At 36.7% G+C, this 21,144-nt stretch overlaps 1 protein-coding gene across 1 annotated transcript in view; it reads left to right on the forward strand.

Moving 5' to 3' along the window:
- Positions 1-15,733, forward strand: part of ANO2 (anoctamin 2) — a 204,411-nt gene extending 188,678 nt beyond the window's left edge. Inside the window, exons 21-25 of the mRNA XM_048046752.2 lie at positions 3,893-4,045; positions 4,148-4,200; positions 5,889-6,070; positions 12,065-12,170; positions 13,757-15,733. Of these exons, the coding sequence (XP_047902709.2) occupies positions 3,893-4,045; positions 4,148-4,200; positions 5,889-6,070; positions 12,065-12,170; positions 13,757-14,038 (776 nt within the window). The 3' untranslated portion in view covers positions 14,039-15,733. The remainder of the gene's footprint in view (positions 1-3,892; positions 4,046-4,147; positions 4,201-5,888; positions 6,071-12,064; positions 12,171-13,756) is intronic.
- Positions 15,734-21,144: the final 5,411 nt, after the last annotated feature.

Below are 21,144 nucleotides of genomic sequence, written 5' to 3' on the forward strand. Positions count from 1 at the left end.
AGCACTATTAAATTGCTGGGGCTGTTCACAGACTGCTTGCTTTGAATAATTGCAAATTTACTCACAAATTTAGTACTCAAGGCCATCTAAGTTATGGCCTTTTTTTTCTTTCTTTTTTTTTTCTTTTCTTTTTTTTTCTTTTCTGTCTGCTTTTTGCATCATTGACACTTTCATGAAAAGGAAGCTGGAATACTGAAGAGATTTCAAGATGGCCACACAAAGACTGCTGGCACAGAGTTTTCTATGAAGACATATTTACACAATTATCCAGAAGACCTTTGCATACCTTGAATATTCCTCATGAACTTGAAAAAAAAATAATAAAGTGAAATTTCCCAGGCAATGAATAAAAGGGTCTGCAAGCAACAACAAAGCAAATGTGTGTGTGGTTTTTGCAAATGCCTTTTTTTTTTTCCTTTTTTTTTTTTTTTAAACAGAAATCTGCCAGCTCTATTCCAGCTAAATTCACTTAAAACTGAATAAGGTGCATTTTGGAGCGATGTATTTTGCTAAGCATTCACAGTTTTTTATTTTGTTTTGTTTTGTTTTTGTGATATTCTAACATCTGTTTTTATATCGTTGATAATTCCTTTTCCTGAGTCTGAATGTAAAATATTCAGGAAAATATGATTTCAAAGGTGGAGTGCTCATATGCTTTGAAAAAGCTCAATCTTGGAGTACATTAGGATACACTTTATCGCAAAGCAATGAGAATCAGAATCAAAAGGCTATATATTTCAGACAGAGATAATAATTTACTATGCAAATATGTTGTCGTTTGTAAGAGAAAAGCAGGAAAATCAATTAGAAGACTTGCAATCCGTGTACGCAAAAGATGCATGCAAGAGAAGACACTGGAGAAAGCTATCAGTTAGTGGTAGGCTCTGACTACAGTGCCTAAGGAAATGATTTTAAAGAAAACACTTGTGCTATGAAAAGACCTGATTTTCACAAAAAGTGCAACAGCTCTCTCACAGTGGAGAGAGGACTGACACAGGGATTTGCTGAAAAAAAAAAACGACAACGCATACTGCCTCATCATACACAGCAACACCTTTTCCATACTGCCGTTTATTTGATTCAGAAGTGTAAATTACAGTTAGATTTATTAGTTTAATTTTATTGGGATTACTCTGCATTTGGTCAGTATACTTTTGTGTCTTTCTCCTCTTCTTCTGCTCTTCCTTAGTTTTCTGAGGGAATAAACCCTTTTCACTTCCCTGAAGTATTACATTAAAATAATGTATCATTTTTGCAATGAAATGACCCAGTCTCATGAGTAACATTCACTACTGATGCCTCCTAATTTCCTTTGAAGAAAAGACTTTTAGGCAACTTCTTAACTTCTCAGCACCTTGGAGAAAAAAAAAAAAAAGTGATGGTCCTTTACAGACTAATTATACACAAATGAGACTCTCCCATATGGGGTAGATTCTATGTGCAATAACATACCACTGAAAGACAAGGGAATTAAGGAGAAACTCACCCTAAAGCTGAAGAAGATTTGCTGGAGGGAATTGGGGGTTTTGTTGTTGTTTTTGCTTGTTTCTTTGATTTGTTTGCTGTTTGTTTGTTTTACAGAAAACAAACAAAATGTTTTATAGAAAAAGTAAAAAAAAAAACAAAGAAGTTTTACAGAATACAAACTGTTGTTTTACAGTTTTTTGTTTGTTCTACTACATTATTCTGAGTATCTCTAGAGCAATGAGAGGTTTCAGAAAATCACCGTTATGTCAGCATTGTGCTTTGCAGGGTGACATCGGTTTCTTTAGCCATTTAGAAGATAATTCGTTTGCATAAAGACAGGTCAGCCTATATCCTATAAAACAGGCATAATCCACTCTGAAAACAATGTGGTCTTTTTATTTATACAATTATACAGTCACTGGTGAGCTGAACTCTGAGGTACTAGTGAACAAGATACACTAGTGAGCTAGTACTGTGAACAAGATAATGTGCCATCCACTTCAAAGCGAGAGAGGTTTTGTTCGTTTGTTTCATTTGTATAAGTAATTTGTGGAAGAAGCCAGACTTACTAATTGCATATCTGTTCTGGGAAGCACAGAGAACTCAGAAGGTCTCTGCTTCATTGCAGTACTAGTTCTTTAGGACCAGTGATTTTTTTTTTTTTCCCAAAGTACCTTATCCAAACCTCAAAACAGAAAGAAAAAAAAAAAAAGGAAAGGAAAGGAAAGGAAAGGAAAGGAAAGGGGAAAGGAAAGGAAAGGAAAGGAAAGGAAAGGAAAGGAAAGGAAAGGAAAGGAAAGGAAAGGAAAGGAAAGGAAAGGAAAGGAAAGGAAAGGAAAGGAAAGGAAAGGAAAGGAAAGGAAAGGAAAGGAAAGGAAAGGAAAGGAAAGGAAAGGAAAGGAAAGGAAAGGAAAGGAAAGGAAAGGAAAGGAAAGGAAAGGAAAGGAAAGGAAAGGAAAGGAAAGGAAAGGAAAGGAAAGGAAAGGAAAGGAAAGGAAAGGAAAGGAAAGGAAAGGAAAGGAAAGGAAAGGAAAGGAAAGGAAAGGAAAGGAAAGGAAAGGAAAGGAAAGGAAAGGAAAGGAAAGGAAAGGAAAGGAAAGGAAAGGAAAGGAAAGGAAAGGAAAGGAAAGGAAAGGAAAGGAAAGGAAAGAAAGGAAAGGAAAGGAAAGGAAAGGAAAGGAAAGGAAAGGAAAGAAAAAAGAAAAGGAAAAGAAAAGGAAAGAAAGGAAAGAAAAGGAAAGAAAAGGAAAGAAAAGGAAAGAAAAGGAAAGAAAAGGAAAGAAAAGGAAAGAAAAGGAAAGAAAAGGAAAGAAAAGGAAAGAAAAGGAAAGAAAAGGAAAGAAAAGGAAAGGAAAGGAAAGGAAAGAAAAGAAAAGGAAAGAAAAGGAAAGAAAAGGAAAGAAAAGGAAAGAAAAGGAAAGAAAAGGAAAGAAAAGGAAAGAAAAGGAAAGAAAAGAAAAGAAAAGAAAAGAAAAGAAAAGAAAAGAAAAGAAAAGAAAAGAAAAGAAAAGAAAAGAAAAGAAAAGAAAAGAAAAGAAAAGAAAAGAAAAGAAAAGAAAAGAAAAGAAAAGAAAAGAAAAGAAAAGAAAAGAAAAGAAAAGAAAAGAAAAGAAAAGAAAAGAAAAGAAAAGAAAAGAAAAGAAAAGAAAAGAAAAGAAAAGAAAAGAAAAGAAAAGAAAAGAAAAGAAAAGAAAAGAAAAGAAAAGAAAAGAAAAGAAAAGAAAAGAAAAGAAAAGAAAAGAAAAGAAAAGAAAAGAAAAGAAAAGAAAAGAAAAGAAAAGAAAAGAAAAGAAAAGAAAAGAAAAGAAAAGAAAAGAAAAGAAAAAAAAAAGAAAAGAAAAGAAAAGAAAAAATAAGTGACAATAACATTCTCCTTTGCTAGGACTTCAAGCAGGAGATTTCTAACTTTGGAGGATATCATTGATACAAGTAGGGATGAAAATGCTGTATGGCACCACAGACACATGCATCCACAAAGATATTTATTGTGTTCTTGTTCTTGTCAGATTGTCACAAAATTTTCCAAAGGAAGCTGGGAAGAAACATTGACACATTGTAGATTTCCTTCTCCTGCTTACTAATACATCCTTTTCCATAAAGGCAAAAGTACAAGGAAAAACAGTAGCATCTTGAACAGCAGAAGAATACACAGAGAACTCTTCGTACTTTAGTAAATGTATTATTTACTTTGGCTTGTGTTGATGTGCTAGAGATCAGAAGGATTATTGGAACCATTCATAAAACATAGTGACAAACCTTTCTCTCTTTCATAACCTTGCTTTGTGATATTTATTACTGTGTCCAAATTGCAAAGTAGAGTTTTATGTGTTTTATCACCCACAAAGCTCACCAACAATTTGCTGTCAGCTGTGTTTACCAGTTCCTTTCAAAAGGCATCCTAGGACAATGCGTATTTCTCTTCCAGTTATCCAGTTTGGCTTTGTCACACTCTTTGTTGCCTCCTTCCCTCTGGCACCACTCTTTGCTCTTCTGAACAACATCATAGAAGTCCGACTTGATGCAAAAAAGTTTGTTACTGAACTAAGGAGGCCAGACACAGTAAGAGCAAAAGATATAGGTAAGCAACTGAAAATCATTAAAGTGATAAGAACAACAAGAATTCAACAAAGAAAAAAAGATTATACTAAATCTCTTAACAAGTGCTGTTTTTCACTTACAGGAATTTGGTATAACATTTTGAGTGGTATTGGAAAGCTTTCAGTTATCATTAATGTAAGTATTTGGTTATACCTGTTTCTGCACATGACCTTAGGTGCTTATATTGTCACTCCAACATTATATAAAAGTGATGTTTAAATTTCTCAATTGTTATAAAATACAATAAAATCTAAATTATCCAGTTTATTCTTGTGGAAGTGTAAAATGATCTAAATTACAAAGGAGAGGGCCATCCACTCACCTCATTCTCTATATCCTTGTGTTATGTAGGACAGGAAGACTAATTCACATAAAAACAACTGATGAATGGGATCTGAAGAGGCAACACTTCAGACAATTGATAAAAATCTGCTTCTCATTCATACCCATGTCTTTTTTATGTCATTGCTACTATAACTGCTGATATGAAAGAAAAGGATGTAAACATAACATCTATTAGTGCATTCTGGAAGCAGAAAGCCCTTCGAAGAAAAAGTATTAGCATTTGTTCTTATATCTACAATATGATTATATCTCTAAACATCATTTCTCCCACAGATTGAGTTTGTCTGTAAGAGTAGCTTTTCTGGGTTGTCTCACACACTTCCCAAGCTACCAAATCTAAATAGAAAAATATATTCTTAAAACAAAACAAAACAAAACAAAACAAACAAACAAACAAAAACCTAGGAGTGTAATCATAATATTATGGGATTTTTGACCCTTGGATTTCAAAGCACTTAAGAAATATAGATGGTTGTCACTACTGAGGGGAAAATTGTGTTATGAAAACTGAAGGGGAAACTTGTGCAGATGTGTTATGCAATTTATTTAGTACAGTCACTTCCAGCACAACAGCATTCTGTAGCAGTATGTAAACTATCATTACAACTCAGAGAACTATAATTCTTCCAGAGAAGTGGAGTTCTTTGACTTGGGTGGAATATTGTTCAGTTATGGCTTGGCTGTTTCCAGGATTTAAGGTAGGAAATCTCTGTGGCCTTGTACATACCCATAAAGTTGACATCAGGCATAGATTTCAGGCTTTCCAGCACTGATCTGTGCTAGATGAGCAAAACTTTGCAGTTTCTTGCTTTTATCTGAATACACTTTGAAGATTTATGATCCTTAATTAATTAAGGATCCTTAATCCTGTCTCAAACAAATTCTGAACATTTTTATTTTAGGGAGTATTTCATTAATATATCTGTTAGTGACAGAAATGTAAATATGGCCATGTTTGGTTTGAAAAAATACTCAATGCCCAAATCTGCTTCTCTACTGCATCTGAATAATATTGATGCAGACTATTCACCAACACACCATTTTAAATTAATTTAATAATGAATTTAATGAATTCTTATTGGTATGATCTAGATATTTGTGTGTCTGATTCACTCACAACTATACCAGTTTTATTTCAGCATGACATCCACTGATGTCAGATGTGTAAGTCCTGATGCTGAGGTGAGAGTGGAGGGTGACTACACTTAGCTAGTGTAATCAAGATGCTCCCTAACTACAATGTTCTCCTTGAGAGGCAGAGCAAGTCACTGTGCATTTATACAAATACACATTCTGTACCAGGTCTGTCCATTTAACTCCTACTTCATCACCACTCCAAACTTACTTGAACATGAAAATTATCACCTGAATTAACTTAATCTGAAAAACATTAGACATACATTCACCATGTTGTTTCTTCTTCTTCTTCTTCTTCTTCTTCTTTTTTTTTTTTTCTTTTTTCTTTTTTTGTCTCCCAGGCTTTTGTAATTGCTGTCACATCTGATTTCATTCCACGCCTTATGTATCAATATGCATACAGTCAAAATGGAACCATGCATGGCTTCGTCAATCACACACTCTCATACTTCAATGTCAGTCATCTCAAGGCTGGAACACAGCCAGAAAACTCCCCATTTGCACAGGATATTTTATTCTGCAGGTAAAATGCTTTTAATCAAAGTTTGCATAGGCAAATCTATTTCTTTGGGTCTTTTGACAGACAAAAATTTTCCAAGTGGGAGCTGATAATATTTGTGTCTTTAAGAATGTGGTTTTAAGAGTACAGCTTTTAGAGTATTCTCACTATGTTAGAAGGTTCTTAGAATGGTTTTTCCCATGCATTAAAAGGCAAAATAAACAATTTAGACAGACTTACTTGAATAAAAAAAATCCTTTCTGTACTGAAAGATGTAACTTTCATTAAGGACACTGAAGGCAGAATTCATTTTTTAAAATGGGTTCCCAGTAATTAGAACCAGGCTTTCTTTCTCTTTATTAAGCTCAGTGTTTACTTTATGAGATATGAGTTTTCAATATACTCTTTCATCTTTAAAACCTGCACTGTTACCCATCTGCAGATCTTATATTTCAGCGTCATCTTTTCAGGCTGGGAAAACAAAGGTCAACTTCCATTAAAATATGTCCAGAGTATCTAGTTCACTGCTCCTCAGGAAGAGCAGAAAACCCCAGCATGCAGATACCTATGGAGTACTTCCAGTTTGCATGAGAAATCACTAACATGGTTCCAAGGTTCTCAGTGTAACTTTGTTTTTTTCATAAAAATGTACCAAATTAGCATGAGTTTTCCTTTAACAAACATCCCCATCCATATGGATCTCCCACTTCGCTGTGACTGCTATCTTAACTTTACAGCTGTTTACCTTAACTTTGCAGCTGTTTACCTGGTCTCAGTCACTGGCCTCTACTTATGGTGTATGACTCTCCCAGTGTATTTGGAAATGTGCTCATCAGAGTAGCACAGATTTAACAGAGGAAAAATACAGAGAGAAGGAAATAATCTGTACTAGGTATAAAAGCGGTCCCCGCCTGAGAATATCGTGTCTGTGCTACCAAGCAAAATACATAAATAAATAGATTGATTGCAAAAAAGAAGCATATACTACATATTTGATCATGTACTACTCTGACTGAAAAACAACTGTGAGAATATTTTTGTTCCCTTATCAGGAAACAATTAAGAAAAAATGTCAGCATTCATATCCACTGTTTCTCATTATCACCGACCTCATTTGGATCTTACCAAAGTCACAGCTTTGGACAGAACTTTGCCTGATAAACATGAGGTATCTTGCTTGTGTCCCAAGAGACAGGCTGCAAACGCTGTCCCTTAAGCTGAAAAAAAAAATAATTAAATCTGTTTTTCTGTTTCTGGCAAATATGTTGGGAACAAGCTGACCTCTCTTATTCTTAGATTTCTGTGACCTCTGAAGATAAATGTGGTTACAATAAGCCTGGATTTTGCTCTTTACGGGCATTGCCAGAGATTAAGGTATCTTAAAAATAACCATAACAAGCCAGAAACAACTCTCCCACCGAATATCCAGAACACATTCTTTGAATATTTTCAGTAACATTTTCTACAATGTTGTGAACTCTTTGACACTACTTCCAAATAAACATTGCTGTAGTGCCAATCTGATGCGAAGCATTAGTTGTAATGATTTTTTCAGAGCAAAACAGCACTTGTGTAGCTGAAGGCAAACTAAAAGCAAACCTTGCTAAGTTATGCGACATTATTATTGGTTTAGTTCTTTTAATCTTTATAATTTGGTATGATAATGGAGTACATGAAAGCATTGTGATCACATTGAAAAGGAAAAAAAAAACAGAAGATATGAAGTCATTAAAGGGACTTTCCATAGAATCATAGAATGGTTTGGGTTGGAAGGGACCTTAAAGATCATCTAATTACACCTCCCCTGCCATGAGAAGGGACTCCTTCCACTAGACCAGGTTGCCCAAAGCCCCGTCCAACCTGGCCTTAAATACCTCCAGGGATGGGGCATCCACAGCTTCTCTGGGCAACCTGTTCCACTGCTCATCACCCTCATAGTAAAGAATTTCTTTAGGAATAGGCTGCCCAAATAGCTTGGAGAGTCTTCATTCCTAGAAACATTCAACCCCCAAGTCCCTGAGCGACCTGCTCCAGCTGACCCTGCTGTCAGCAGACGGATGGTCCCCAGATGGCTGTTGGCCCTTGTGACAGACAAGGGGGAGGTCATGGGGAGGGGCCTGATGTCACTCCTCTTGATTTGTTCTAATAGGTATGGAAAAATACTGGGGTCCCAACCACTCCCGGAGCGAAGGCCAATATATATGGGCGTGTACAAATCCATATGGGGAATCACTCTACGCTAACTGCGCCCTTCAGCAGTTCTGATGCTAGATCCAGGACTGGTGATGTTTCTATCTTTCCCTCCTTTTCTCTCGCTTTCTCTGTCTCTCTATTTTTTCTACCTTTAAAATTGCCAAGAAATGCTAGGCCTACCTTGATTTCCTATAAGGCCACATAACTCAGGTAGATATAATTGTGAGAATGCCAACATTGACAGAATATTTGTTCTGCGTGTTCCTAATGAAGTTGATGTTTATGCACATACCTTGAGTGTTATCTCACCTTAGTTCACATTGAGCAGATCTGCGAATCTTAGTCACTCCCTTCATATCCCTGCCAGTGGGACGTGACAGGTCCCTTCCAACCATAGCTATTCAGTAATTTTGTGACTGCAGGATTTCCATGAACTGCTCTCATCTGGGAACACCAGATTCTTTCACAAAGTAAGTGGTAACAGATACTACGACTCATCATTGTGCCTATGTTGGTAATGTGCCAGTTTCATGCTGTCTTGCACGTAACTTTTGCAAAGCTAAAAAAGTGTTTTGGTTTTCTTCCATCTATCACAGAATCACAGAATGCTTTGTGTTGGAAGGGACCTTAAAGATCGTCTAAAGTCCTCTGTCATGGGCAGGGACACCTTCTACTAGGCCAGGTTGCCCAAAGCCCCATGCAACCTGGCCTTGAACACTTCAAGGGTCATCCACAACTTCTCTGGGCTACCTGTTCCAGTGCCTCATCACCCTCACAGTATAGAATTTCTTTCTTATATCTAGTCAAAATCTACCCTCTTCTGGTTTAAATGCATTACTCCTGTCCTATCACTATACTCCCTATAAAGAGTCCATCTCCAGCTTTCTTCTTCCATTAAAGAGACAACTCTGCTTCTATATTTTGTAAATTTATACAGTGTCTTTTAATTAATTAATATTCTTAATGCCCTGGTATTGATATTGTCTACACTCAGTGATCAATAGTGGATTCTAATATTTTCCGCTGAATAATTCTTATATATTCCTGCACTGCTGAAGCACTACTTCCTTGTGATTCAGTAATGTTGTCTTCAATTTACTGAGGGCATTATATCAGTTTATTTAGATATATTTGCAGTTACACCTACATATAATTCTGATCGTTTCTACCAATTTGTCTTTGTCCCCACACTAATTACTTGTTAAATATATCTGCATATTTCTCTTAACACTGGCTGCAGGTCGATTTTGTCTAAGTCATGCCTGGTCCTTTCCGTCCATCCTCACTTAAACCTCCCCTCCCCCAAGAAATTACCTGCAGAACCTGTAGACATTAGCGGTTAGAAAAGACATGGATTGTTGCACTTTAAAGTGTCATGTTCCATAGAATATTTAAAAGGGAGGTGGGGCTGAAGCCCAGCTACCTTGTCTGTAGCTCTGAAAACACCTCCCTTTACCACAAGTCATTTGCTGGTGTTCTGCTAAATTTTGATTCACACATCATAAGCAGTGTGATTTACCACTTGGCCAGGTGAAGTTTTCATGGGATCTGATGTCCTACAACACTTGCATAGTTTGTAAAGCTCCAAGTACATTAAATTGAAAATGCACCACCATTGGAGACCCTTTCAGGTGATTCTGTGCTCACTCTCAAGACTCACATTGATTTATCGTGCTAGGAAAATGTACAGTAAACTCAGTGTTTTTCCTTGTCTTGATGTTCAGGCAAATTAAATTCAATGGAATTGATTCTGTCCTTTCCTTTAGCCCTGGTACACTGGTTTGTACAATGTGTAGGAGTCCGTGTTGTACAAAAGGATGCAAGAGGGGAAATCTCACAATGCAGGCATAGCATAGGACCAAAGATAGGAAGGAGAGCCAGACTGCTGCGTGTGCACCCAATGAACAAAACAAATTATCTGGGCTCTAACCAAACCCAGATAGTGCTTCCATAACTTATAACAACCCCAATTTACAGTTATTGTCTCCTCCTCTTCCTCCTCCCTTTCTGCATCACAGGTTGTATGTACCCTGTGTACTTTGTCTCCAAAAGCTGCAGCCCAGAATTACATTCAGCATTTCAGACTGAATTTGTTATGAGTTTGGGAGGTTTTGTAAATGTATAATTTAACATGCAAAACCACGTGGATAGAACCTGAAGGTAATTTTGGTAAGCACACCTGCAAACTGAAGCTGACAGATTTTATATATGAACCTTCTCCATTATCCCCCGATGGAGGCTTTTCCGCAGTTTAATGAATCTTTCTGTCAGGAAGGGTTTTGTGGTATTCAAAACAGATTTTCTGTTTCTTAATTTCATCCCATTAAACCTAGTCAAACACTGTGAACAGCACTAAATTATCCCTTTCAGTCCTAAGGGCACAATTTGTGCATGGTTATCATGTCCAACTGTGGCTGTTACTTACCAAAATGGAGCAATACATGTGCACTTTAATCTTCTTTGGTGAGTCAGTCTGTTAAGCCCCTGGATTGTTCTGCTGAACTGCCTTCAATTTCTTTTTCTTTCTTTCTTTCTTTCTTTCTTTCTTTCTTTCTTTCTTTCTTTCTTTCTTTCTTTCTTTCTTTCTTTCTTTCTTTCTTTCTTTCTTTCTTTCTTTCTTTTTCTCTTTCTTTCTTTCTTTCTTTCTTTCTTTCTTTCTTTCTCTCTCTCTCTCTTTCTCTCTCTCTCTCTCTTTCTCTCTCTTTCTTTTTTTTGCTTCTCTTCCTACCTCTCTCTTTCTTCCCCCCCCTTTTTTTTTCCCGCTCTTTCTCTTTCTTTCTTCCTTTCTCTCTCTCTTTCTTCCTCTCTCTGCCCCCCCCCCCCCATCTCCTCCCCCCCCCTCCCCCCACTCACAGCTGAATGGCTGAATGCAGCATTCCAGGTGTGGCTTTACCTGAGAATGTTCAGAGAAGGGCTAATATCTCCCAGCACCATCATGTCTTTTGTTTATACATCCACAAGTCATACTGTCCTGGTGCCATATTTCAAACTTGTTATAACTTGCTGGCCACTGTAAACTCCAGGCTATTTTCATTGCATTTGCTTGCAGTCTTTATCCTCTCAAAGACCTTTCAATTGTTTTATTTTTAATTATTTTCCATTTCCCCAGATTATTCTCATTGTGTTTCCTGTCTGTATTTCTTATTGCTTTCTGTATTTCCTGCTATCTGCAAAACTTTCCAATTTAGGAGCATCTGTGGGTTTTATTAGCCTGTTGTCTATTTCCAAAAGATTGATGATAATACTAAAAGCACCAGTCTTTGCACCAAACGACTAAATCTTTCTTTTATCCTGTCTAAAGCCAGAAAGCTTTATTTTAGGAAGTGCTTTTTCTATGGCTCCCCCTGTCGTTTATGCAGACAGGAACCACTAGAGTGTGAGTCAGGTATTATGTGGGCTGATTTACTTCCTAAACTGATCTCAGTTCAGGTGTGATGAATACATGCTTGTTTCCTGTGGTCTGACAATGCCTTGGACTATATCTATGCTTTAGCTTCGACAGTTTATTCCCTGTACAGTGACATCAGTTTAACATTTACAAAATAAAGGACGCATTTTTAGATCTGGGAAAATCTGGAAATTTCCAACATTAGAACAATGTTCTGATTTTGGTTACAACTGTGAAAACCAGCGTAAGCTTGCTAAATCAGTGGCAATAGTCCAGCTCTAATTCTGGAGTTGTATTTCATAATATGGTTTGAAGTAGGAACATCTGGAAGATTTTGTTCCTTAGATTTTGTGATTGAAAAGTCATTTCAATCAAAGCAATTGGTGCAGGAGGATATTGCTGGAATCATGTGATAACTGAGCTGCCTTCATTGACAGGTTTAAAGATTACAGAGAACCACCTTGGTCCCCAAATCAGTATGAATTTTCAAAACAGTACTGGGCAGTCTTATCTGCTCGCCTGGCTTTTGTTATTCTGTTTCAGGTAAGTCTGTTGAGTTACTGCAATTTCATTCACAGAAATATTATAATAAATGGATTTAAATGCATGTGCCAAAGAAGCCCAGGTCCAATAGAGCTTTTATGTTTGCAAATACCCAAACTAATCTGCTTATACCCAGCCTACTGGGCTGGCTGAAGTGTCAGTAAGCTGTAGCAAAGATTCTCCCTTTGTAGCACTTTAGCATACTTCCTCAATTTTCCCTCCCTGCATGGAAGGGAAGCTCCACAGCCTGCATTAGCCCCTGGCACCGGCATTGATCCCCAAAATGCCACAGGATCTTAAACATTTCAGTTAAGTGGACTCTGTCAGCTATTATACTCACAGTCATCACTTGTAAAAAGCACATAAATGCTATGTAGGCTTGTGAAACACAGATCTTTACCCAAAGCAAGAAATAGACAGAATTAATAAATCCTCCAAGGTCTTTTGTCACTTCCCACAAGTCAATGGAGTAAATTCTCCCCAAGTATTGAGAGTTCATTGATAAGGGATTTGTTATCAATATTTTGTATTCTGAATGTAAAAAGCCTTATGCTCTCATCCTTGATCTGGTATCCCTTGACAGTCAAATCAGGCCCACCCCTAATATTGAAATCTGCCTGTCTTTTCTTCTCTCCTTCCAAATATTCATAAGAGTGTCTGAGAGGCTTGCCTGGTTTATATTGCCATCTTCTGTTTCTTTGCTCTGACTTCAGTAATTTTCCACCGCTGCCTGCAAAATATTTGAAGCCACTGGTTATGCTGGACCTCAAATAGTCTGCCTGTTGTTCTGCCAGAGTACATTCCCTGATTAATTAATTTCATTGTCTCATGTGGGAATGGAGTGTTCATAGTAGTAAACTTGTCAGCAAATGTTCTCACACATTTAGAGACATTACACAATACAACAGTTTTTGAAGTATTAGCATTATAATATAAACCTGAAAGCATAATTTATCAATAGATTTCACAAACGAGCAAAACTTTTTGCCAAGTCTTCTTCCTGCTACTATGTTATATGACCATCACCTGTAATGACATTGATGTCTGAGGTTCGAAATTCTGGCTCATATGCTACAGTAATATAAATAAATCCTGCTTGTCAGCAGACAGAAGGATTTGAGGGCATAAAGACCATGGAAGTTGTCTGCTATCTGCTTAGGCCACATTGGAAACACATGGGTATGATGGTATTGGAGGATGATTTCACTGACACTGCTCTTCAGTAATGGATTCTGAACCCAGTCTCAACAAGTCTGATGTTGAGAACTGAGCACCTTTGAACACCTGTAAGGAATAACACTGGTTTAGCTACTTAATCCATGAGTCATTGGATGAATCCAAATCCATTCCCTTTTCAAGCCCAACTGAAGCATGTGTTTAATTCAATCTCACCACTGAGGGGGAGTTGAGCAAACATACATGAGCTCTTTCCTGAACTGAGGACATATTCAACTACTTTATACTATGTGCTTTCAGCAAAATGTTTTTGGTATATGCCTCATACCTATAGCAAAGGTTTGATTTTGCTCTAGTGGGAGTATTTTGGATTCTTCATTCTTGTTTCATGTCTGTTGCTGTGTTTGCAGAACTTAGTGATGTTCCTCAGTGTTCTGGTTGACTGGATGATACCTGACATTCCCAAGGACATCAGCGAACAGATCAAAAAGGAGAAAAGTGTGCTTGTTGACTTTTTCTTGAAGGAAGAACATGAAAAACTGAAACTGATTGAAAGCTTTATCACACGTGACAAGCATAAACACAAAAGTGGGACCAAAGACCAAAGAAGCCGAGCTGCCAGCTTCTGTCAGTTTAACCAAAGTCAGAAAGGCAGCGTTGCCTCCTTTAGCTCACAGCATACAGAAGTGTGAATCCATAGGGAAGGACAACATGTTATGCTTACCTCTGCAATACCTATTTACTGTGTGATGTGATTCCAACATGAGCAAGGGAAGGAGAGACAGTCAAGGAAGAGACGTAACAAAAAAGAGGCTTCTTTTTCTTCCTTAAAAACTCCATATATAAGTGTCTCTGTTACATTTTGTATGCTATCCAGGCTACATGATTTTCAGAGTTTACTGGTACGGGGTATGGGTTATGTTGTAACTGGTCCTCGTGGTGATGCCTGTGAGCTGGGTAGGCAAGCAGAAATGCTCCTCACTTGTGCAGAAAGACCTCAGCAGAAAGACCCTGTGGGACATGGGGAATAGAGTGGAAACTTCTGCCCTAATATCTGTCTTGGGTGGATTTGATCAACCCTAACAAAGTGCACACAATGCATGGTCTTATGGTTTGTAGCTGCCACCATATGGCTGATAAACATGTCAAGTCTCAGGGAGTCATTATGCCTTCCTAATGTACACTGCTACTTGGTGCTGTGTTGGTAGAGCATGAGGGTCTGCTGTTAAGGGGATGGAGCTGTGAGAACAGAAGGAACTGAAAATCACTGAGGAATTCCATCTACAGATATATTGTATTTTGCTTTGCAGGAGCCTGAATGCATGTGGTAATGAGCAGAGAGGCCACAACATATGCATGAGAATTAAGTAAAGCTGCTAGAGCTAGGAAAACTCATTGTTATTCATTGTCCTGAACAAAAAACTGCATGTTTGATTCTCCTCTCACTTAGACTTGGAATTCAGCCAGTATCAAGAGGAATCATGCCACTAAACAAACACCAGTGTGAAGCTGACAACTGAGAATGGAATCAAGCCCTGTAAACCATGTGACATCTCTGTGTACGTTGCGTGTAAAATAACAAAAGATGCTGTTGTGCATTTACTGTAAATTAAAATATTTTACAGATCTGTATTTCATTGGAAGAGAGACTTATTCACTAATCAAACTTTCATCTACAACGTTTAATGAATAACTATTCTGTTATGAATGGAAATAAGTCTTTGCTAAAAAAATCCATTTCTTTTACATGACATTCTGTCTCTAGCCTGACTTGAAATTCAGAGTTTAGATAAAAGATTTTCTTCTCATTTTGTCTTTTCACTACAGCTCTCAAAACCATAAAAAAGCACAAAACAAAAGAAGTGCTTCAGTTTCAGGCATTATATACAATATGATCGCTCTTTAGCATTATAATGTATTGTATATATTTCTGAAGCCTAAGAGCTTCATTGTCTTAGATGAAAAGTTCATTTTCTGTGAGAACTTTTGGTAATTTAATGAGAGAGGTGAAATTAATTGGTCTTTTTCATTCAGTGCCCAAACTAAAGAGAATGAAAATGGGAGAACTATTGCAGGGTGGGCAGAAATGAAAAGTTTCACTTTGGAATTTCATTTTTAAAGTTTTATTTAGGGTTATCTATCCCTTCTATCTAGTATATCAATTTAAAAATGATAATGTCAACTTGAATAAAATTGCAAATATTTAATTTTGTTGAAACAAAAGTGTGATGTCTCCAAGTGTTTTCCTTTTTCCCCTGTCAAAACTCATTTGCTGAATTTTAGATGAATTCAGAGAGAGTTTTGGCCACCTTCTGAAATATTTTTTTTTTTTTAATGAATAATAATTTGTTAGGAAGATTGTCCAGCTCTCAATTTGACTGCATATGTTTAAGACTAAAAATAAAACTTGTAAATGTGCAAAATATGTAGTAATACATTTTTCCTTTTTATAATACACAGAGTGATTCAAATACATATTGTATACATATGTATATGTACACAAATACATACATATGATTTGAAGAGCTCCTGACATAATGTATCGTATATAAACTATTAACAGTGTATATATATGGTGTTTCTAAGTGATTGCAATAGGTAGAAAATTACAGGAAAATATTCTTTTTAAATACAATGTAAGCTTTATCAGTATGAAAACCTCACAGTCACCTGTGGTCACATGAATAACATTTTTGTGAAGCACAAAAGTCATGATACTGTATCTTGCAGAAGCTCAGAGAATGGGTTTGGTATGACCACAACATAGATATTCAGATTTAGGTAGATGCCCTCTGCATTCACCTGAGAAAGAAAGGCACCAGCAGCCAGCTACTCATCCCATCTCAACACTGATGTTTGATCTGAATGGATCACCTCTGAGAACACCTACCTCTTTCCCTGCACTCTAGATGGAACCCAGATAAATGCCTTAGATTGTGCGTTTAGGTTTTAGGATGCAGAAGTCCAGCACCTAACCTCCAGAGTCTGAGTGCTTAAGTTGTTTACTTAGAATTAGCTGAATCTCCAATTGATTATACTTTTTCTGTTTTGTTTTAAATTTGCTAGGTGCTTGAATGAATATCTTTTTAAGAATTCGGTTTCCTGGTGGAAATCTGTAACAGAAATGAGGAATAAAACTTGTTTACCCACTGCTATGATTAACATTTAAGTGAGAACACTATATCTCCTCCAAAACTGCCACATTTTACTTTCAAAGGATGAACAAACTCTGTTGGGCATTCCAAGGTCTCATATATTAAGAGACCCCTTACCATAACTCATGTCTCAAACACCTGATATTAATGACAACTATGCACTCATTTATACCAGGTGGCATTCTGGTGGGAGATCTGGAGGTTTGGTACTGTCTGGACATTGTGGTTTACATCTCTAGTTTACTGAAATGCAATTAATTTTCTTCACTCCAAAATGTCTCTGATGGGGAGAAAAGTTGTGTTGTTTTAACAGCAGAAATATCAGACTTGCCGGACTTTTAGAATACTGTGATGTTCCCTTTCTTTTTCCAAACCGGTGGAAGTGCATGCAGGGTTTGTAATGAGGTATACAAGTTACATGGCACCCTCTTTTCCAGTTGGTTGTTGGATACAGTAGAGTCAGAGTTAAGGCTCTTAAAATAGAACCACTTTTGTACATTCTCCCTCCATCCAGGAAATATTTTCTTGTCTTTTTAAAAATTCTGAGTGAGTCAATAATGGTCAGAAAAATGCTATCGCAAACTTGAATATATTAGGCTGTTGTTACACAAAATCTCCATAACAAGCAACTGAAGTGCTTGCTATGATTATGTGTTTCTGGATGACAACGTGTTGCTAGGACAAGAGGAACTAGAGAAGCAGGCAGATGTACACTCGTGCTCTGAAAGTTTTCCTGAGGTTTATATATCTCACCCAAATAAGGCTGGGAAAGAGGCATTGCAGCAACTATGCCTGATATCCAGATTGGATCTACTATGATATCACAAGCAGAGCAGACAGCTCAATTATCTTTATCTGTGATATGGTTTCTATTTTTCCCTTAAACTTGAGAGTTTCATTCACTGAGAATTCCTGCACATTTTGTATTTGACTCAAGTGCAGTCCCTAAGGATCATATCCATTGTTACATTTCTATGGTAACCTCTGGATTCTTCTGACACTACTTCTCATCAGCTACTGTAATTGTAGATCATTGATTGGGCCTACATTCATTCCCAGTTTCTAACTTATGTCCTTTGGACAAAGCGTGACTTTATCTGATCCCTTTTTATCAGAATGATACTTGTAAATCTATCTGCAAATCATCCCCTTAACATAACTCGTCTCAAGCAAAGAATGACTTTTTCAAGAGACATGCATGGAAAGCCCTCTCTAGGGAAGAAGAGAGCAGGGATGTAAGTAGAAACCCAACACGATAATAAAACCTGTGAGCTATTGTGACTCCTGGGTTTTAGCAATGAAAATGAGCTAAAATCTCTGCAAAAGAAAGGTAAAAAGTAAGCAGTGAAGAAATGTGCATAGGTGTTGTGAACATTTAGTTCAGAGTTTAATAGTCCATCCAACTGTTCCAACTCTAAAGTTAAAAAAAAAAAAAAAAGGAAACAAAATGTTAAAACAAACAAACAAACAAAAACCTATATCCCTTTGTGTGTAAGTAGCTAATGCCACACTGAAAACTACACATAGTCACAAAACACCAAACCCACACTCTAGGCTCCATTTCTGGTGTTATTAATAGAAACGTACATAATTGCACATCTAACCATAACTGTGAGAATAGGAAGTAACAAAGTAGAGGAATGAGGCTAATATAAAGCCTTAAGATGGATATAAATGGATCTGACATAATTATTAGACTGTGTAAGGTCTCTGCCTCCCAGTCTCTCTATGGCCAGCAGAAGCTTATGATGACTGAAAGACGTTGTAGCTCCATTCACCACAGCCTCTCCTTTGGATTGTTGGTGCAAGGTAGTTTAAAAGAGCTTTCCTAGGTTATTCAGGAGAAGAAATTGACCCATATTGAAGGGGCCTTTACTCCTGCATCATGCTGTGACCTTCAGCATCATTTAGTTCAAGAATCCATCAGAGCCTTTTCACAGTTACTAGCCCTACCTTTATAGAAGGCTTGCAGGAATTGAGTGAATCTATAGGGGAATGTTATCCCTTTGTGTCATGCCTTCTTCATGGATATTTGCCCTCTTTTAAAAGTATCAGCACTCATAGAGATATCATTGTAATGGGTGTCACTGCCTTTTCAATCCTCAGCTTTCTCAGAATGTAGAAAATGTTGCTATCTAGACCTCTTTTACAATTTGACCTTTCATGACACTCAAAACTAATGAAATATAGTCCAGGAAGAAAAGGGCAGCCTATATAGAAGTATGTTTGTTAAATTATTGCTTGGAAATGTCCAAGCACAATATTTACCACTGTTACCAATAAACTCTTCTGACTACAATAATATAACATCTGTTACAGTTACGCAGTCTCACCCTTTAATTATGCACAGATGGCTTTCTTCCCAGTGTGGTATAATCTTTTTGCTTTTGAGAAGAAAATACAAACCCATTTTTTGTGACCTATTCTTGTACATAACTTTCTTCACACCATGTACCAGTTAACACATTTCACGTGTCCAGTAATATAAGATTTTCAGCAATAGCAGTAGAAAGTGCCTTCATGGGTAAGGAGAAAAGATAGGACATACACCCAAACTCCTATACCTTGCCTAGGAAAGGACATTGATATGTGTTTCATCTGAAAGACCCATAGACAATGGAGGAGGTATATTTCTAGAAAGAAAAAAAAAAAAAAGAAAAGAAAAGAGTACATATTCTTTATGCCTTATGTACAACCTAGCATTTTTTGTTTTATTTATTTATTTATTTATTATGGAAAGTTATACTTTTGTTATCTTCTAAATGTGTTTAAACCCCTCCTAAATTGCTCAGTACTACCAAAACTCTGAATATCCCCTACAGTTCCCATCATCTGCAAATGTACTCAATAATTAATTATTAATTGATTTTTAAATTATTAATCACTGCATTAATTAATGGGCTGCCTTACTGCCTTCTTCACAGTGCCTATGGAATTGTTAAAATTAAGCAGATTCTGTAACAACTCCTGAGACAGCCCAATAGTACACTTTCTTCATACATAATCATTTAATAAAAACTGTTTATTTATACAGATTTTCAGTCCACTCGTAGTTCCTGCAGGTTTACTGTTTCTGATTCTTTAGAAACTCACTAACAACAGTTCTTCTATTCAAATATACTGCAATTTCTGAACTATTTTTGCTGATCATCCTTGCTCTACATAGTTTTAATGAGCAAAATCATTTATATCATGGGATTACATTATGTCTGTCTCTAATGTGGCCACCTGAGACAAGATCCCCTGGTTCAAACCTCACTAGAATCAGTGGAAATCTTTCCTTTGAATTCAGCATGCCCTTGATCAGAGAGTTTCTCCTATGCAATTCTATATGCAGTTTTCAACAGAATGTAGTAAATTCAGGTTCAGAAATGTCACAGCAGTGCAAAAATGTGTATCCACAGAAACTCTTCCATTGTTATGATCTTCAGTGAGTCCTTCCATGTCAATGATATGAAAAACATGGACAGTAAGCTGTCTGGGATTTCACCTTGTCATTTACTGAGACTGGATCACTCTTCAAAACTAACAAGGAATTTTGTTTACATTCATACTGATGTCTTGTTTGGGATGTTTTTAATAAACCTGATTTTCAGAACAGTTATCGCTCTCTGTGCTGTAAATATGTCTTGTATTTAAGACAGACCCAACTACAGTTCACTTTTGAAAGCCATGATCTTTGAATTTAAATATATAAGGAATTAAAAGAAGAATCACTTTAACAAGGCTATTCTGATGAAAGTTAAGGCAGTACATGATGCTGCTATAAACAGCATAATATGGGTAAGAATCTAAGAATACTGGTTTGTAATCTAGTTAAATCTATGTATGGAATATAAGATATATAACTTCTGGTAATAGTGTCTGTTATCACATGTTGTAGTGTTTGAATTCAGTAAGTTCAATGAACAGGAAAGCAATGAGATCCATCAACTTGGAAAGGCTTTTACATTTTGGGGAAAGACTTCTAAGAATCCAAGTTGCTCCTTTAAAACTAGAAAGAAGGTAACCAAGGAAGTTGGACCAAAGAAGAAGAGATTCATCAGAAAAGCCAAGAGAATAACCTCCATGAATCTGTGAGAATAATGCTGTTCTTGTTTGAATTAAGATGTCTGCACAGTGTTGGTAGACACACACTTTTCAGAACTTATCAGGATCAGATTCAAGTCCATAGCCTCAGCTTTTGCTCAAACTCTAGTTATCATAACAGGATCAGAGGAAGAGTCACTAGTGTTAGTGCTTCTAAATTTACCATGTAAGATGTCTTGGTCCACTCACTATTCTTGCATTGACTATTAATGATAATGTTAGATAAGCCTTGACAGAAATATTGATATTGATATTCCAGAAGTCTTATAGTTTCACTTGAAATTCAGACATTGGGGAACAAATTATTCCCCGTTTAAAGAGAAATTACAAGAAGAAATCAAAGTCCAATCTGCATCTGTAAGGTAAAGTCTGTTTCTTGAGTGATTCCTCAAAACAGACAAACAAACAAACAAACAAACAACAACAACAACAAAATATGGAGGCTTTGGCTGCACAAATACAGAGAGAAATTCCGGCATTTTCTATCCCAGAATTAAACTGAAGGTTAGCCCTATCCTAAAAAGTCAGTTCTCTAATAGGATTATTCCAGCACC

The sequence above is a fragment of the Anser cygnoides genome, chromosome 1, assembly GCF_040182565.1.
Source record: "Anser cygnoides isolate HZ-2024a breed goose chromosome 1, Taihu_goose_T2T_genome, whole genome shotgun sequence".
Taxonomy (NCBI): domain Eukaryota; kingdom Metazoa; phylum Chordata; class Aves; order Anseriformes; family Anatidae; genus Anser; species Anser cygnoides.